General features: G+C 42.0%; 1 protein-coding gene across 1 annotated transcript; it reads right to left on the bottom strand.

The window, feature by feature from the left end:
- Window positions 1-686: 686 nt before the first annotated feature.
- Window positions 687-13,828, bottom strand: naa15b (N-alpha-acetyltransferase 15, NatA auxiliary subunit b). The gene is made up of 20 exons (XM_008407457.2): window positions 13,654-13,828; window positions 8,672-8,756; window positions 8,487-8,591; window positions 7,329-7,486; window positions 6,279-6,413; window positions 5,760-5,913; window positions 4,625-4,744; window positions 4,447-4,542; window positions 4,216-4,322; window positions 4,032-4,104; window positions 3,785-3,954; window positions 3,528-3,680; window positions 2,830-2,958; window positions 2,528-2,741; window positions 2,208-2,401; window positions 2,017-2,125; window positions 1,834-1,932; window positions 1,599-1,742; window positions 1,239-1,336; window positions 687-974 (listed from the first exon to the last, which is right to left on the bottom strand). Exons 1-20 carry the CDS (start codon window positions 13,705-13,707, stop codon window positions 777-779), a joined length of 2,595 nt encoding a protein of 864 aa, XP_008405679.1. The 5' UTR covers window positions 13,708-13,828; the 3' UTR covers window positions 687-776.
- Between the last annotated feature and the right edge of the window lie 4,313 nt (window positions 13,829-18,141).

Here is an 18,141-nt window from a genome sequence, read left to right on the forward strand (position 1 = left end):
GCTCTCCAAAAAGATCAGACGGGATTAAATGTTCCCAAGTTGAACCCGGAGCGGTGAAGGAAGCACATTCTGATGGAAAACTGTCCACACGTTGCCGTGTCTCCGCGGGGGATCGGGTTCTTTCTCCCAACTCTCCGCAGACGCTGAAGTGAGTTTTAGAGCAGATACAGATGCGCCTGCAGCCGCTGGATGTCCTGTTCAGCTGGCTGCAGACCGGAGACCAGATCCACTGCGTCCCACATCATAGAGCGACGGCTGTGTCTCGTTTCCATATAAATGAGATATTCTTTTTAAAACAAGGGAACACAGTTATGCTAAAGATGTTTGCTTGGAGTCCCAACCCAAGTGGCTGTAAATTCAACGACCCGAGTCAAAACCAGCAATCTGTGTCTCTGTGTCACAGTTTCACCCATCTGTTTCACGATGACCATTTATTTTCAAGTTCAACTTGGTTGCAGACTGTTAAAAAGTAAAATGTTTGCTCCGTCATCTTCCTCTTTTCCCCCCCCTTTTAACCGACAAATACATACGCACGCACTCAGCACACACACCCACACAGTCCTGAAGTTCACCCACATGGGAGAGAGCCAAGCCATGCCAGGTCAGACCAGATTAAGCTGAGCCAGAGGACCGAAACCACCTTTTGCTTCCTTTTTCTGGCTCTTTAAAAAAAAAAAAGAAAGAAAGAAAAAAAAAAAAAAGAAGTCTGCCTGGCGTACCACAAGGCTCTGTGCTCAGCCCAACTCCTTTTCTTATCTGCTGCTCTTCTGCAGCGCTTACATCTCGTTGGCTAGCTCTTCCGTTTCTGTGGAAACATCTCCATTCGCCATCTTTGTGTTCTCCTCGTAGCCGGGGGGCATGAAAGCTAACGTGTAGGGGTAAAGCTTGTGACACTCGGCACGGTAGGACTCGGCGTGTTCTTTACAGTCTCCCAGCAAGCCGCTCCGAAGACAATCCAGGACTTCTGTGCAGGTCTGTGTTTCAAAGGAAGAGAGAGACACGGGAGAAATGAGGAAGCAGCTCCAAATTATTCAGGGTTGCATTTATTTTGAGCCAAAAAAAACCGCTAAAATGCTAGTCTTGCTTCTTTTTATGCAAAAAATGTTAAGAGTAATTAAAAAAAAGGAATATTTAAAAGTTTGTTTAGAAACTACCTAAATTAGTATAGTAACAGTCTAAAAAGTGCTACTGAAAGATATCAAAAGTAGAATCTTATCTGGAAGCAAGTGAATGCGTACTTGTATAGTTCTGTTGTTGAGCGACTCGTCCAGTGATGTAGCCAGTTCTGCTGCTTTCGTTTCCGTTGACGAGTCCAAATACACCATCATCTTAGCAGCTGCAGGACAAAGAAACGTAACTTTGAGGGAATGCGAAGCCGCGTTTGTAAAACAGAGCAGCCGTTTCTCCTGCGTTGACTCTCTGATCCTCAAGTTTTAAACTTTGTAGAGTCGGTGCAGTGAACCAAACACGCATGAAGTGGGATAATATTTGATTCTACAATATGCTCCCCTCACCGATGACGCTACGGATACTTGTCTAAGTTTTGCCTTAAAGCAGAAAAATATTTTGCAAGAAGCATATTTTAGACATTTGCTCACCAGCCAGTCGGTGTGGTATGGAGTCGGAGTGCTTGGTGAGGTAGGCCTGGTTGAAGCTCTTAGCGTTGCTGTCTCCAAACAGCCGAGTGATTTCCTGCTTCAGCACCGTCCTGACCACGTCCGGCAGCTCCTTGCTCTCCGAAACTGAAGGAAGACAGACGACGAGACATGATGGTCACTGCAGAGGAGGAGAAGTGTTCGCTATGAAGCCACAGAACTAGAAACCGGGCCTTACCTCCTTTAAAGAAGCGCACCAGACACTGGTGAAGCCACGGGTGGTCCGGATCGATGCTGAGGGCTCTCTTCACCGACTGGAGCATCAACAGGGATTTTTCTACAAGGAGAGCGCAGATTAGCAAAGGATGAAAAAGAGAACAAGCTTTTAAAGTAGGAGAAAGAGAAAAGGCGGCTAGCCAACCTTTCCTGAAGTAAATCTCAAAGGCCAACAGGTGCGTCTCAATCTTGTCTTTAACCAGGTGCTTCAGCGGCGTCAGGAACTTGACTGCTTCCTCCAGCGGACTTTCTACCTGCAAAAGGACAGAACCAATAATCGCATTAATATCACCATCGGTTTCTGATAATCTGCTCCCTTTATGTTCCGTCACCAACCTTGACCAGTTTCTCGGGAATGAGCTCCTCTTTTGGCCCTCCGATTTCCTCGTCGTCATCCTCCTTCTTCTTCTTCTGGTTCTTCAGCTGCTTCTCCTTCTCTGCGTTCTTCTTCTCTTCCTCCAGCTGCGCCTTCTTCTGGGCTCTTCGCTGTTTGTTCCTCAGCTTCTTCAGCTCTTTATCAGACAGGTTGGCTGGAGAATAAAAGGTGCAAAGAGAAACTTAAAGCTGAATCAAACATTTTCACAGCCTTTGTTTGCTGAACTGTTTGGAAGAATGAGTGTGAACAATGATCTCGGCCTGATTTGTTTTTTCCTCACCCGTGTCCGCCTGCAGCTCTTTGCTGTCGTCCGTCAGGGGATTGTCATGGAGGCTCAGGTAAATCTGGATCGCCGTGGTGGCGGCCTTGTAGTAGAACGGATGCATGCGGAGAACATCCTCCAGCTTCAGGAGGTCCACGTAGGAGCGTAGCGTCATCTTCCTCATGCAGTAGGTGTGGAAGTCGAACTGGTCGTCTGTGATCTCCACAAAATGCTGATCAGAGCAACGAAGAAGAGTTTTAGCTCAAACAGAGGAGTGACGCTCGGTGGAGCGGCAGGATGCAGGTGAAGTAAAGACTAACCCTCTCGATCTCGTGACACTTCTTCAGGGCTTCTCCAAACTTGTTCATGGCTTTGTAGGCGAGCGCACATTCGGTCTGGAACCACATGCACTGCATCTCGTTCAGGTTCTCCACCGCTGACGCCCCCTCCTGGGGGAACACGAGAAACACAAGCAGATGTAACTCCGTTCACTCTGGGAGAACATCCAAAGTACAGCTGGTACAACACAAAGAGCAGCTTTTCAATAGGGTTATCCGATTAGGGCTGCAACTATCAATTATTTAACGATCGATTAATCGAATTAAAAACAAAGGCACACTGAAGAGTTCTTAAAAGCAAAATGTATGTATTTTTGTAGTTTTGGATATCCTACTGCTCTGAATAGCAAATGGCTTTTTTAAAAAAAAGTCTACATTCCAGATAGCAACTAATTACTAATTTAGTTGATGATTATTGCAATAATCAATTCATCACAATTAATCTGATTAATCACTTCAACCCTAATCACCACACCATAATTTCAATAAAAAAGAAAAAACGCCTTATTGTCAAATCATTTTTGATCCTCCAGCAACCTTTTCAGAAAAATATAATAATTACATCCATTGTCTTAACAGAGGCAAAGCCATTGAGTAGTGAGCTTCTCAGCTCACATTTGGAGAAAAACTAATGACTAAACATGTCTGCAACACACCAGCAACCTCTTGACATTTCTCACCCGTGTGAACTTGGAGCACATTTCCTCCGCCTCTTTGATCAAGCCTGCCTTCAGCATGTACTTGGCACACTTGGAGTTGATAAACCGGTCGGCGGTGTCCAGAGCCTGGGCCTCGTCCATCCACTGAGCCGCCTCTCTGATGTTCCCAGCGTGCTGCGTCAGGGAAGAAGACGGTCACTTGGGGCAACAGAGCAGCCCTCGACTGAAGCACACACACGCACACACTCTCTCAGACGTGTGGCGTGACGTTTTGCTACCTTGTAAATCTTGGCTTTGATGAGGAAGAGCTCGATGAGCGTGGGCGTGCTCTCGATGGCGGTGTTGATGTGTTCGAGAGCCAGGGTCTGCTGGCCGATCATGTCGTAGTGCTGAGCAAGGAAGTACTGCACCCAGAGCAGCGTGGTGGGAGGCTCCTCCTTACCGTCATCTGCAGCAGCGAAAACATCTTAATGCACGTTTTTGTCAAGGGCATGAAATTCATTAACTAAATTATTTCCCGCTTACCATTCTGGCTGAACATTCGACAGCTTTTCAACGACGTTTCATAGCTGACCACTAATTCCTCTATAATTGCCACCTGAGAAGAGAAAGAACAAAGGTGATCTCAATGGCAGAGGGAAAAATGAATCATGTTTCTTTTAATCCTTTCAGTTTCACAATAATTTAATCTCTTGCTGCAATATCTCACCTTTTCTTTGTCACCGTAGAGCGATTTGAGCGTGGTGAAGACAGGCGGGCAGCCTTTACTCAAGTTCATCCTCAGGTATCTATCCAGGCACTCCCTAAACTTCTCACCTGCACATAAAGAAAAATTCAGTTTTCGAATAAAAAAAAAAGGAATCAGTAATACTAGAAAGCATTTAAAAGAGTCTCTAAAATGTTCTAGTTTAAGCAAAAGTCGGTGCATCACTAGATGTACCTGAGAGGAAGTTGAGCGGCAGCCTTCGAGGAACCAGCCCCTTAGGAAACTTCTCCCAGGTTTCTTCATAGATCTTGAGTTTTTCCTCAACGCTGCCTGATGAAAGAAACTAAATTTAGCTGCGTCTCAAAGAACCAGTGTGAATAACTATCATGTTCAGCTGCCAGGTTAATCCTACTTGGTTTCAGGGCTTTCTCCAGGCCGTGGTAGTAGGACCAGTTCTCCGGGTTTCTCTCCTGCAGACGCCTGTAGACCTCCGTGGCTTCGTCCAGACGCTCCAACTTCAACAGCAACTCTCCTGCAGGGACACCACAGTTCAGCTCAGCGCAAATTACCAATTATATCAGAAACATGTTCCATGCTGTCATGCTGTAAAAGTGCAAATCACGCAGGACGCCGCCTCTTCATGACTGGGGTCGGCCAAGCCTCCATTATTGGGCTTTTGAACAAATATCTGTCAGCCAAAGCTGAGAAGACCAGATTTTATTTCTCATGTTGAACATTAAAATGATTGTAGTTTCTCTACCAACACTGTCAAGATTTGCTGGACTGAATAAATTAGTTGTAGGTTTTTCTTGAAAATGTGAAAAACAAATAACCATTTACTTTTTTCCATGCAGTTACATGTTTCGCAGTGGACGGTTATTTAAGTTGCACAACATGCTCCTGTTTAGATGAACTCTGTTTGAGAGAGATGTGAGATAATGATCCAAAGCAATCCAACATCATAGAGCTGAATATTTAGCAATGACATTGTACATCTTGTAAATTAAGGTGGGCAGATTAAATCCTGAAAAACCAGATTCATTTGTTCTTATATTTAAGTAGGAGAAAATATGAAGCAATGTTCCAAACAGAGCAAAGTTAAAAACTGGTAGAAATGTTTAAAGTTTTTTCAATATTACTGAACTCGCTGTAAACAGTACAGTGGGAACAGTACAAATTAAGAAAATGATAATTAATCAAGGAATTATTTGACACTTTATTGCAGAGATATTTGACACCTCCGTCCCTCTGATCCCGGACAAATTCTTTATTTCAAATATGTATGACTGTGAAACAGCTACATTTTAAATTAAATGTAAAAACGGCCTGCCATACTCGCTTGCTCCTCACGTTGGGCAGCAAAACCCAAACCAGTAGCTGCTGTTGGTCCACAGTGAAACATAGTGACTGGAATTCAAACACACAAAAACATCCCCACAGCATAATGCTGCCACCACCATGTTGCACCCATGGCCTCATCCGATCGGAGCACCTTCTGCTGCAAACTGAAGGTGTGAATACTTTTGCAAGGCAGGGCGGAGACTCACCTCGCGTCTCCTCCACTGCAAGTTTGTCGCAGATCTGCTTCTCGTAGTTGGACAGATGATCGAGGGCCTCCTTGTACAAACCGGCCTCTCTTAGCACCTGGTTCTGGTACAGCAGCAGCTCGCTGTACTCGTAGTCCACCTTGTCCGGAGACGTCTGGGCGGAAACAGGCAGGGAAAGGCCGACGTGAGTTTTTCTGAGCTATGGAAACCTGTGGAAGCCGCTGGCTGCCTTTGCGCCGGACAGGAAACTGCGAACAAGTTTATAACGGCGTCTGCTTGTCGTGCTACAACCGAGGGCACAAAGGCAGGAAGCAGGCTAATCTCATCAGACAAAGAGGGTAAAGCTCCACTGCTGGTCAGATTTCAGAGTCTGGTATTTAAGCAGAAAAAAAAAACAAAAAAACTCTTGCTTGAATTAAACGGCAGCTGTCAAACAACAGCATGACAAAATCCGCCAACAAACTCCGTTCTCGTCTTACAGAGCGGCGCCTCGTTCACACAGCCTTCATTGCATCTCACCTGCTGTGTTTTCCTGAACTCTTCAATGATTTTTGCAGCCATTTCGTAATCTTCAAGAAGGTGATAGGCGATGGCGTATCCAATCCAAGAGGCCCGCTGGGCGGGGCGCAGCTGCAGGAGCTGGTACCTCGTCTCCTACGGAAACAAAGAAAATAGTTATGTCTTCTCCAACTTTGAGTTCTGATACGTGAAATTATTTGATATTTTAAATTATTTTAAAATATCAGGGAGTGGAAAAAGAGGTTTTGTGCCAGTTTGTCCACCGTGGTTCTTAAAAATCTAAATAAAATGTTTTTGATTGCACAACAATAAATAATCATTACAGGAGTTTTTTCATAAGTAATTTCTACAATAGGCTTTTAAAAGTAAGTATGCTACCCATCTATCTTCATTTTCCATATTTATAGAAAAGGCTCACTTCATTCTACAAAATCATTTCCCACCCCCCAAATCTTGTAACACAGGATTTGGTTCTAAAATTTGAAAACAAAAATGCATTTGTTTAATTTTGTTAACTTTCATAAGAAATTTTTTATGAAGAAATATATTTAAAAACAATGTCTTTTGGTTTTTTTTTTGCCACTCCATTTGAGTTTTACTTTGTAGCAGCGAGGGGAAAAAGTGGCTCTTTGAATGGAAAAGGTTGCCGACCCCTGCTGTAGAGTGGAGCGTTTTGCTGAGTGAGGGAAATGACCGTGATGCTGGTTTACTCTAAAGCCTTTCTGAGAGAAGCTTTTTACAATTTCATTCATATTTTTAATCCCTTCAACCAAAACATTTATCTCTGCACTCTGTTCACTCACTAGATGTGAATCCCAGGCTGAGATAATCGTGAAATGTGAGGACTAACACACTGAAGTCTTGAAGGGCCTGAGGCATGGTGACGAATCAATCTGTGCGTAATCATAAATAATCTTTCTTTGCCGACAATTGAGTTTTTTTCTTTTTCTTTTTTTTAACTCAAGCCAAAGGTCAAACATTTTCCCAGCTTATTTCTCACAACAGGGCTAGCTGGGCTCAAGAGGATTTGATTTGGCCGGTCCGCCTCACCCTGTATCCCTCCAGGTCCCTCATCTGGATCTGCAGCAGCGACAGATCTCTGAGGATCTGCAGGTTGTCCTTATCCCACTTCAAAGCGTTGCGGTAACACTTGATGGCCTCGTCGTACTTCTTGTCGGAGCGCTGCAGTAAACCGTAGACGTGCCAGCCTGCGACGCGGGGGAGAGTTAAGGAAAGAGCACGCATTGTTTGTCCAAAGCGTCTGAGGCCAGGAGACAAATTGTACGCTTCAGGTCGCTCTGGTCAGGGCAGTGGGCCTGTCAAAGCACAGCCTTTAAGTCAGCACTGTCCCAACACAGTTTTCAGGTCCAACTTCAATACTTTTCACAAGTTTTCAGTTCATTTTTTTAAGTATAAATGTCAAAAAGTACCACAAAGTCACTTTAGAACTATTGAATCAGGGTTTAAATACAGCTTTTAAATATTTGGAATAAAATCAGGAAGGGAGCAATGACATAAGGGGGAATTTAAACGAGCAACAAACGAGGAAACCAAGAAAATAAGGCAGCAGAGAAGGAAAGATGGAAGCAAGGGTGTAGAAATTTAAAAAGGAATGTATAAAGAATAGTTAGGCAACCCTGAGGAATAAAGTTTGTAAATACAGAATCGACTTTTATCCAGACTGTCAGTGAACCAATAATTTCAAAATCAGTAAAACTAGACGGTCAAATCAAAAAGTCACTGATGAGAATAAATAATTCGAACCGACTAAACCATGTAATGATATGAAGTAATAATCCCTGGTGAATTGATAAAACAAACCCCATTAAATCGACTAAATCACTGCAACAGATCACATTAATTAAGGGACTTTGCTGCCAAGCTTTTGCTCCCTGAAAGCTCACACTTGATTTATGAGCAGGCGGTTCCTTTTGGTTCACTCCACACGCAGCTACTTACTCCAGATAAGAGCAGACTAAACCCACAGAGATACCAGCGAGTTCGCTCAGAGATAGGGTGTTGCTGAGGTAACCGTTATCTGCGCAGAGGGTGCACAGATTTTACACCGGCCTCAGAATGACAGGAAAGGCCGAAGCTGAGCTGTGTTGACAGGATGCGCTGCAAGACGAATTCAACCCAGCGGTTCTGTTGCATAACACACAGCGTAGAGACCGAACGCGCCTCGCGGCGGGGCACGAGTTAGGATACAGACGTGGCTCTTGAGGTCGTTGCGAAGGCCTCTCCTCACCAGGTCGTAGGCCTCCTCCTTCTTCCCCAGGCAGTTGAGGGTCAAGCCCTTCATTGCCAGCGTCTCTGCAGCAGGAATACGACACGGCAAAGAGTGAAGAAAACGGCGGGGGGGGGGGATTTCTATCAGACGATACTTTTCTTACCTCCATGTTCTGCAAATTTGGAGTTGGACAGGATCTGTTTGCAGAACTTGAGCCCATTTCTGTACTGTTTGTGCTCGTAACATCGCTGTGAAAGGAAAAGGGGGAGAAAAGACATTAGGCTACAGAGACGACGTCGATATCGACTCTAAAACTCTCAAAAATGGTGATAGTCTTTCCTAAGAAGTCAAATGAAATATGAAATTACTATCCGAACTGAAACCTCAAAGAAATGCACAGAAAAACCGATGAGTGTTTTCCAGCTCTCGTATCCGCTTCACCCTTTACATCCTTATCCAGACAAATCAAAGCATCTCAGTAGATTAGAACGCTCACTGAATAGCTTAATTATCTCACAAATTCAATTTTAGGCAAAACATCATCTTCACACACACACACACTGCTGCATTCCAAGAATCTACCTCTGTTCATTTTTGATGATTATGGATTACAGCTAATGCAAACACCAAATTCAGTTTCACAGAAAGTTAGATTGTGCACGAGCAATAAAAAAAAGAAAAAAGAAAAAAGGATTTTTAAAATTAGAAATGATGACTAGACATAATGGGGCTGATGACTGCTAGGCTGACAGTGATCCAGCAGGAAAGTCACTGACACCTTCCACGAGGAAGCTACGCCAAAGAAGCTGGCTGTTCCCAGAGCGCTGCATCCGTCGGCCAGGAACTCTTAGAGCGCTTCCTGCTTCCTTCTGCTGACAAGTTTCATGGAGATTTAATCTTCCACCAGGAATCAGCGTTTCATCACACTGCCTAAAAAGCAACGCTATCTGCTCCAATGAACATGGTGTCACTGTCTGCTTGGCCTCAAAATGGTGTAACAACCTCATAGAGGAGCTACAAAGAAGTTTGCAGCTGAAAATTAGCGCCACCAGAACCAACAACATAAACTTCAGATCGCCATCAAACCTTTAAAACCTCAGCAGCGCCACAGTCACCTCCATGCCACGCTGCACTGATGCAGCAATTCATGCAAAAGGACCAACCAATAATTAAATGCACATAAACTTTTAAAGCAAACACTTTTGTGTTGAAAATCAATGTTACTGATATGCTGAATGTTTTTATTTTTAAATTATGAGAAATAAATGCCACATGTGATTTTCTGTAAAATAATAATTTCTTTGATGATAATTGGGAAACACCTACTATTCCTCCCCATTAATAGGAAAAAAACAAAAACATTTCTCCTTTTTCTGATAAGCAGAGGTTTAGAAAGGCAGAGCGTTTTGCCCTGAAGCTTTATCTAGGGATGCCGTTGAACAAACGCCACATCGCCTCTGCTGCTAAGCTGATTAGTGGCTGTCGAGCGAGACAACGGGGTTTTTTTGTTTGTTTTTTTATAAGAGAGGAAGAGCTAATGTGGCAGATGGCATTTCGCTGACCCACAAACCGCTAAAATTAAACAAAAAGGAAGGAGGAGGACGACATGAGCCTCGCATGCCACAGTTGGCTGGAACATGAGCTTGTTTATGACCCAAAATGCTGCCAAAGCGCAACATGTGGAGTAGACAAATAAAAATGGATAGTGTAGAGTTTTTCTGACAGTTTTTGGCTTTGATATATATATTTTTTTTCCTCTACATTTGCTTGTGCTGGATGAATAAGTTTCTGAATATCCACTGGAGTCCTGCTTCATGCATGGAAAACCTGATATATCCCAAAAAGAGCCGTCGGACGGCAACTGAAATACGTTTTTCACTGTACAAATTAAAGTTCCCATAAAGTATTATGTATATATGACAATAATATCAAACATAATGTGTGAAAACACACTTCCTCTTAAACAGAGGAACTTCCCTAAAAGCTTTACAATTACATAAAAGTTAAGAATCCTGAAGAATTGGTGAAATTTCACATTACAAATAATTTTTATTTTAACAAAAGAAAGAGAGAGAGAGAAAAAAAAAGCCATGAACGCTGATGATGGCATAAGCATCTGCGCATTTTAAAATAAATTTAGCAACATTAACACAACCAGCTGCGCTCTCTCGGCATGCTCCTCACAAAAATAACTCGCCCCCCTGAGTTGGAGAGAAAATCTGTCGGAGCATGCGGCTCGAGGCTGCAGGGGCTCTCTGCCGGTGCCAACGTTTTGACTCTGACGAAACTTTTCAAAGCCTGTTTTCAGCGATGACGCCACATTCTGTGTGAAAGGAAGTTGGACTGAAAGAGAGAGAAAGCTCTGCCGCAACAAGCTTTAATGTTACTAAGCACTTCATACCATGCTGGCTGGAAGCTGACTTTCATATTGCAGAAATGCTCAGTTTAATTAAAGTTGCAGCTAAATTCAGGAAAATCGTTGGTGAGATCAGAAACTTTTCTTTGTTCTATTGCTAAACATCTGAACATAGTTAAGCAGCAGCCAATAAGATCAAATGATTTTAGGAACGCCCCAAGTTGTCACTAATTCCATTGGGATCAGATGTGATATCAGATCATGTGTGTGTGAAAGCCAGTATTTGCTGGTTTTACTAATGTCTTTAAACACAATAATGGAGTTCACATTTTAAAGACCAAAAGTTTGAAGCATTTCCTGATTGAAGCAACAAGTGGATGAAACACAGCAACGTTCCTGTACTCTCTTCAGCTTCCTACATATCTATGCCCAATAAGTAAATAAGTCAACTTCCACGCCCGAGTATGATGTCATCGAAACTTTCTGGCTCTTGGATATGGTTCGGACAAAAGCTCTAGAATTTTGAGTTCCAAACTGGTCAGCACTGAAAAGTAAAGTAAATAAAAATATATACGAGTTTGGCCAATAGAAAATTTCTCAGAACATTCTTATTTACTTAATATATATTTTGTGACAAAAAAAAAAACAAGATATCTTGAAACAACTAGATGATTTTTTTTGTGCAGACATGCAGGTGCTCTTAGAGGCCTTGACATTCCTGGGTTTTAAAGGAAGGTTATTCTGTGACTCATCACAGATATGCAATGCGGCAGCTCAGGGTTTGAGGTGCCACACAGCCAATCGTCTGCTATGATTGGCTGAACAGTTGAAACAGAAAAGTTTAGAAATCAGCCACCGTAGCTTGTTGGCTAGTCATGCTACGTCACCTCTGCTCCACAACACAAAGCTTTAATGTCGATTCATTGTGATCACTTTTATATTGTGCACTACATAAATACTATAATGCTGTGCCTTTCTTAACCAAATTGTAATTTTGTTTCACACAGATGTGCTAAGTCGAAAGTTGACACATAATCAACTAAACAACTGATGAAATTTAGCCAGAGCAAACATAAGAGTACCAGAATGAGGAGGACATACTAGACACACCATTAGCCCTGCACCACAGCGGGAAGATTCATATTATTATTGTTGACTGTATTGTACTAGCATTAATACACTGATACATTTGCAATAACGTGTGCAGAACCATGCAGTATATCTTCCAGTTTCATAAAGATGATTATATTGATGAAGAAGAACTATTCTGTCCATTTCAACCCTTCACCCCGTTGTATTTCAGTCTTCATAAATATTTTTTTAAGGATGTGAAATCTGAGCCGTTTCCCACCCAAAGTTTCATACAGACCAGTTGCTAATTCGTAGCTGGGAGGGGGGCATTCTGTACCCGCCTTTGACAGCTGATGATGTAAAGTAATAGTTTTATAATTTGCCAGCTGTAGCTATTTGAGATCATAGACACCAATAAATAAGTCTTAGCAGGTTGCTTAGAGTCACATTCAGACTTAATTAATTGTATGGGAAATTTGAACACTTGTTATTAAGCACTTAATGACCAAAATAGTAACACTGAGTCAAAATTGTCAATTTTACGACCAATAATAGCTTTAATACCACACACCACCACAATGCCGTGTGCAGAAGTGATTCGTTTGAAAATTCAAGTGCAGATTACAGGTTTTTTTTTTTTTAATACAGCCCGTTGTAGACCTGCTGACTGGTAGCGGTCTGCTAAATTAGGTCAACATCCTCTGGCTCCCTGTAGAGCCACCGGCTCTCAAAAACAATCATGTTTATCTGAACCGGATAATGGTGATTTACCTGCACACACTGGTTCCTGGAAAGTGTGTCGCTACTGTACAAATTACCCGCACTAAAGTACAATAATATACACAACACAAATCGTGGTAGAAGTATAAAGCAGTCCCTTCGGTGAGAATATGATCGAACCGAAGCAAAGCTTGATTAGTAATTTCATGCCACACCTGTCAGCGTGCAGACAAGTTCACAGCGAAGCTACAGGCAGATGCATACATGGAGCACAGGGATGGATGTACAGGCCTAAATCCGCTACAAACACGGTGACACGCTCACACCGCTCCTAGTTGTGCTTTTCCTCCGTGCAAAAAAAATGCACAACCCCAATCTGCCCTGATCTAATCGCGAGCAGCAGCTGCAACAGCGCTAAAAAAGACTTTAATCAACAGTAACTGACAGACCGCTTACCCCAGCTAGCGAGGCTGACTAGCTTTAGCCGATTAGGAACCCCGAAATTTCCCGAAAGCTTAGGGTAGCCCTAGTTTCTAATGTAGGACATATAACAGACACCGTGTCCGTCCGTATTCGATGAAAAGCGAAAAGGCAAACGCCACATTACATTCAGAAATGAGCCATTAGGTGAGAAAGTGGAAGCTAACTTGAAGGCTAACGTGTGGCTAGGGAGTTAGCTTACATGGAGGCTGTCTGTTGTGACAAACGGCGGGGCCTGACGCTAGCTGACTGTCAACTGTGCATAATATCAGCCACACAAATGCACTATTTGCCGTGGTTTAATATGAACAACAAGGTTTTTCAGAACAGTCATAATATCACTGCCAGCCGTTAACGCACAGCAGTGACAGCGCATATTAAGGCCCAGGCTAGCTAGCGAGCTAACTTACTCAATGATGATATTTTGCTATCATACTGAAGCGGCTGTCAGCTCGCTGATGATCAAGCCCCAAAAGTCGGCTGCTGGTGACCGGGAGGCCCTTTAACGAATAACTCACCAAAATCCTCTTGAAGAGAGCGTTCTCCTTCGGCGGTAAAGTAACCGTGGGCATCGTTGCAGTCGGAGTCGACCTCAGCACATGTAGCTAAAGTTAGCCCGGGTAGTCCAGATGAGTTGAGCGCCGTTAACCCTGCTTCTCCTGCTTCAGCAGCCACTCTCTGTTCGATTGCTCCGTTTTCTCCTCGCATTCATTTCCTCCTCACGTGCTGACGGAGGAGCCGAGATTTAGACATGTTTAGGTAAGGTCAAAGTGTCCAGATTAAGGTCAGTTATCGTTTGAAATGTAAATAATTAAGTTGAAATGGATAGATTTATTTTTTCTATTAATGAAGTAATCATTCTATTACACAGTTTCAGATTAAACTTTGAAATTTTGGTAAATAAATGAGTAACGTAAATAACGTAGAAAGACAGAAAAATCTAGAAAAAGTGTGATTAAAGAAAAATAAAACAGATTAAGATCTTTTTTTTAAATAAAAGTGAAATACTCAAAGAAAAACTCAGATTACATTCAATATTTTTTTAATTTTCTATTTCTCTCACTCTCTCTATTATAACATTATAACAAAAGTTATAATGCCAAGATTAAAATCTAAAGGCCAAAAATAAGGTTGAAAATATAAAATGAATATATACCAATAGATATTTTATTTAAGAAATGTTGAGTCAAATATGGAAAGAAGAAATGAATAAATGTTAAATGTAAAGAAAGTCAAAAATGCAATGCCAAAAAATATGTATTTACAAATAATACATATTAGTAAATATGTATTATTATTTACTATCATAATCATAATTATGATAAAAAATATTGCAATTAAGGTAAAATAAAAAATAAAAAAAAGAGTTGAGCAAACATTTAGCTTTTTTTCTATTACATTATTTATCATAAATCCTAAAGTTCAAATCACAATGTCTGATTAAATCACAAAGCATCAGAAAAAAATCTCTTCTTGTGAAAGTAGGCCTAGTACTCCATGTAAGATTTTATTCAATACCAATAAGTAGCACATAGCTTTAAAGTGGAAGAAATTGAGATATGTTTTTTTACATCTGTCTGCAGCCCCCTTTACTCTGATACAGCCAAATACAATCCAGTTTAATAAACTGTCTAAAGAGGCCAAGTAATTAGTCACTGTCCGGTGAAAGCCTCCGAGGTTTGTTCAAGAAGTGAACATGGCACTGCAGAATTGTGTATAAACCAGGTCTACACATTAATTATGCCGACAGATTTTAAAGCCACTAGAGGGCGCCATACTAACGTATACAAGGTCAAACTACATGGCCGCTCCGCTTCTCGCACATTTTTCATGCGTTGTACTTCTTCATGTGAAGAGGGCAGGCAGAGTTTTAGACGTGTGATCTAATGTGTGTATGTTTACATTTATATCTAGACATTGAACAAAATTGCTTTGTATGCAGAGCAGTGATGTGACTGGACTGACTAAAACAAATGGAGAATAAAGTTATTAGGGAATTAAAAATGAGCGTGCTGTGTGTCCGTGTTCGTGGGACCGTGCAGGCTTTACTCTGCCGTTATCTGGTGGCCTCCTGCTCCTCCACCACCACAATGGCTCCTGCACCACATTCATCAAGTTGACACCAGACACACACACACACACACACACACACACACACACACACACACACACACACACACACACACACACACACACACTTTTTTCCCTCCATCACTCCACACCACCACATCCTCTGTTCCCTCTGTCCCCTGTCTCTCCTCTCCACATTTCTTCAGCGCCATTTCATTACCTTATTACCTTCGGAGAGGAGTGAATCATCCTTTAAACTCATCTCCTTCTTTGTGACACATCATTTGTTGATCTGATTGGTGTCATAAATGTCCCTGCAGAGCGTGCTCAAAGCTGGTGTTTGTGTGTGCAAACATGTGACTACACAATAAGGGCTGGACAGTATATTGACTAGGAGTTGTAATTGCGATATCAGTGCATGCAGAATTGCAATCGCTGCTTGGATGTTTTGTTTGGTAGGATGCGACATTTCTAGTGTCATACATCTATGCTCTGTATATTGATGACCAGTTAGAAGACCAAGAAACACAGCAGACAGGTCAAGGATAGAGTTGTAAATAAGCTCAAGGCGGAAAACAATATCTCAAGCTTTGAACATCTTGCTGAGCATGTACGGATTTTGTCCCTGGAACTGCGGCTTCCTCAAGCAGTCCACAGACATGACTTTTCGGTTACCTGGTCTCTCTACATTGCCTTTTTTGTGTGTGTACGGTTGTTTGTCTGCTGTGTTGTAGTGTGATGGACTGGCAACCTGTCCATGGTGGACCTCATCCTCTTGCCCAGTGACCCGTGGAAACAGGCACCAGCTCCATCACTACTCCACAAGGTCAAGTGGGTACAGACAATGGACGAATGGAGTTTTTAACAAACTTGGATGCATCTGTCTTCTAAGCTAAATTTAAATCACATTTCCCAATTTAACATGACTTGTTACCTAACTTACCAGATGGACCAGACAGAAATCTTTACAGCAGACTCATTTTAGATTCACCTTTCATGGATTTTGCTACTTTGCAACCTTTCGTACGGACACTCCCTGATCTTTTCAGAAAAGATGAGTCTTTTCTTGACTCAGAAAAGATGAGACCCCATTATCCTTAAATGGGATGTGGGGATCCTTGTTACGTGTTTTTTTGCAGAACTGTTACCTAAAAAAAAGGGTTCAAGTTAGAGCTTTCTGGCAACAAACTGATTGCTGTTCAGAGTCAGCTCCATTCATGTCCAAGGCCAAAACTGAGACGATGATCCTCCTGGTCACGACCACATTCTTCAGAAAAGACACTATTGCTGAGAAAACTGAAACTGAAGTGAAACTATCAAAAATGTAATGTTGAACAGATATCTAATAAATTGTTGACAGATTTAGGTGAAGAAAATCCCAATGCTTGTGCTTCCACAGCTGCTTGGATTTTCCACACCCCCTAGCATCACCTCAGTTTCGCTCTCTCTAGAGATTTCAGGTGGAGCTCCGAGTTGTGGCAAACCTCTCCAGCTGGAGCGTCTCTCCTCCACCGACATCACACCCCATCTTCCTCTTATCCCTCCCTTCATCCTTCCTCTTCCTCTTTTTTTTTTCATCTGTCCAAGGTGGTGTCGCTACTGAGCATGAGTAATGATGCTGTCATCTCCGTGAGTCTCCATTTATCAATGTCAAACAGGAGCACGAGAGTTTGGTGGTTGTGTGCGCAGTGATGTTGGTGGGTGGGGGGTAGAGGGTGGACGGAAAAACATGGCAACTAGGGAAATGCGAGGAGGTAAAGGTGTAGCAGCAATACGAGAGGAAGAGGTGGAGGTTTATGGCCATGATGAGGATGAAGAAAGAGGTGTGGCAGAATGGGGGGAGGACAGCGTTTGAAAGGAGGTGGGTTTAACAAGGATACTCCGTAACAGCATAAGGGCTTCATGTCTGTTGATGCCAATACAGAGCCAGAGATCCACCATGCTATTGTCAGGCAGAATCAAAGCTTGATTTCTTTGCAGGTATAATTATAATTATGCAAATCAGCGTGACAGTTCATTACAGTGATAGTTAAGTCTCATTGTGCATTTGTCTACAGATCCTGAAACCTAAAAGATTTTCTGCAAACACAGGAAGTACTCAATCCAGTTATCATTATAGCGGTGATGATCCAAGTGACAATCCAAACACCTGCATGCATTCTGCTAATTAGGATACAAGAGGCTCTCCGGATATAGTTTGTTGGCAGCGATGCTATATTTTAGGCAAACAAGACAGCAAGGCTTGAAAAACAGATCCATCTTGAATGCTGAGGAAAGGTAGATCTTAAGAAGTTTGTCATTTAACTTGATGTACAGGAACTATACAGGAAACCCTTGAAGACTGTCATGTAGCTGTAGTGTGATTTTGCATGTGCATAACTCTTTTAGACCTTTAGTCTAAAAGAGGCAAGACCCCGAACAAACAGCTGAACAGTTTTAATCCCAGGTCTGTATAAATGAGCAAATGCAGCTGAATTATCGATAAATACTCACCAGCTACCATGACATACAATACCAACACCTTTAGTATTCTATATTTGCAACAATGTTTAATACACTGTGTGATCACCACTTTTAGCAACACAAATTTTGCTGTTAAAATGTTAACTCAGAATGGAGAACATAGATTATTTTTTTCAGATGCTGGTCATTATGTACCCCAGTTTTTTTTTGTAGTTGTGAAATTTTAATTCCTGAGTTTTATATTTGGAGTGTTTTTGTAATATATATATATATTACACCCCTCTGTTAAGTACAGCAGAGGAGCAGTGATGCTGTGGGCCTGTTTCTCTTTTATAAAGACACTGGAAATCTTTCTCTATTGAATATTAACTGTTTGACAATTGCTTATTTTAAATAAAAATAGAGTGAAATGAACATATGATTCCTTTAAAGAGTGAGGACAAAAGTGTCAATATTTGAAAAAAAAAAAAAAA

Source organism: Poecilia reticulata, linkage group LG1 (assembly GCF_000633615.1).
Source record: "Poecilia reticulata strain Guanapo linkage group LG1, Guppy_female_1.0+MT, whole genome shotgun sequence".
Lineage (NCBI taxonomy): Eukaryota > Metazoa > Chordata > Actinopteri > Cyprinodontiformes > Poeciliidae > Poecilia > Poecilia reticulata.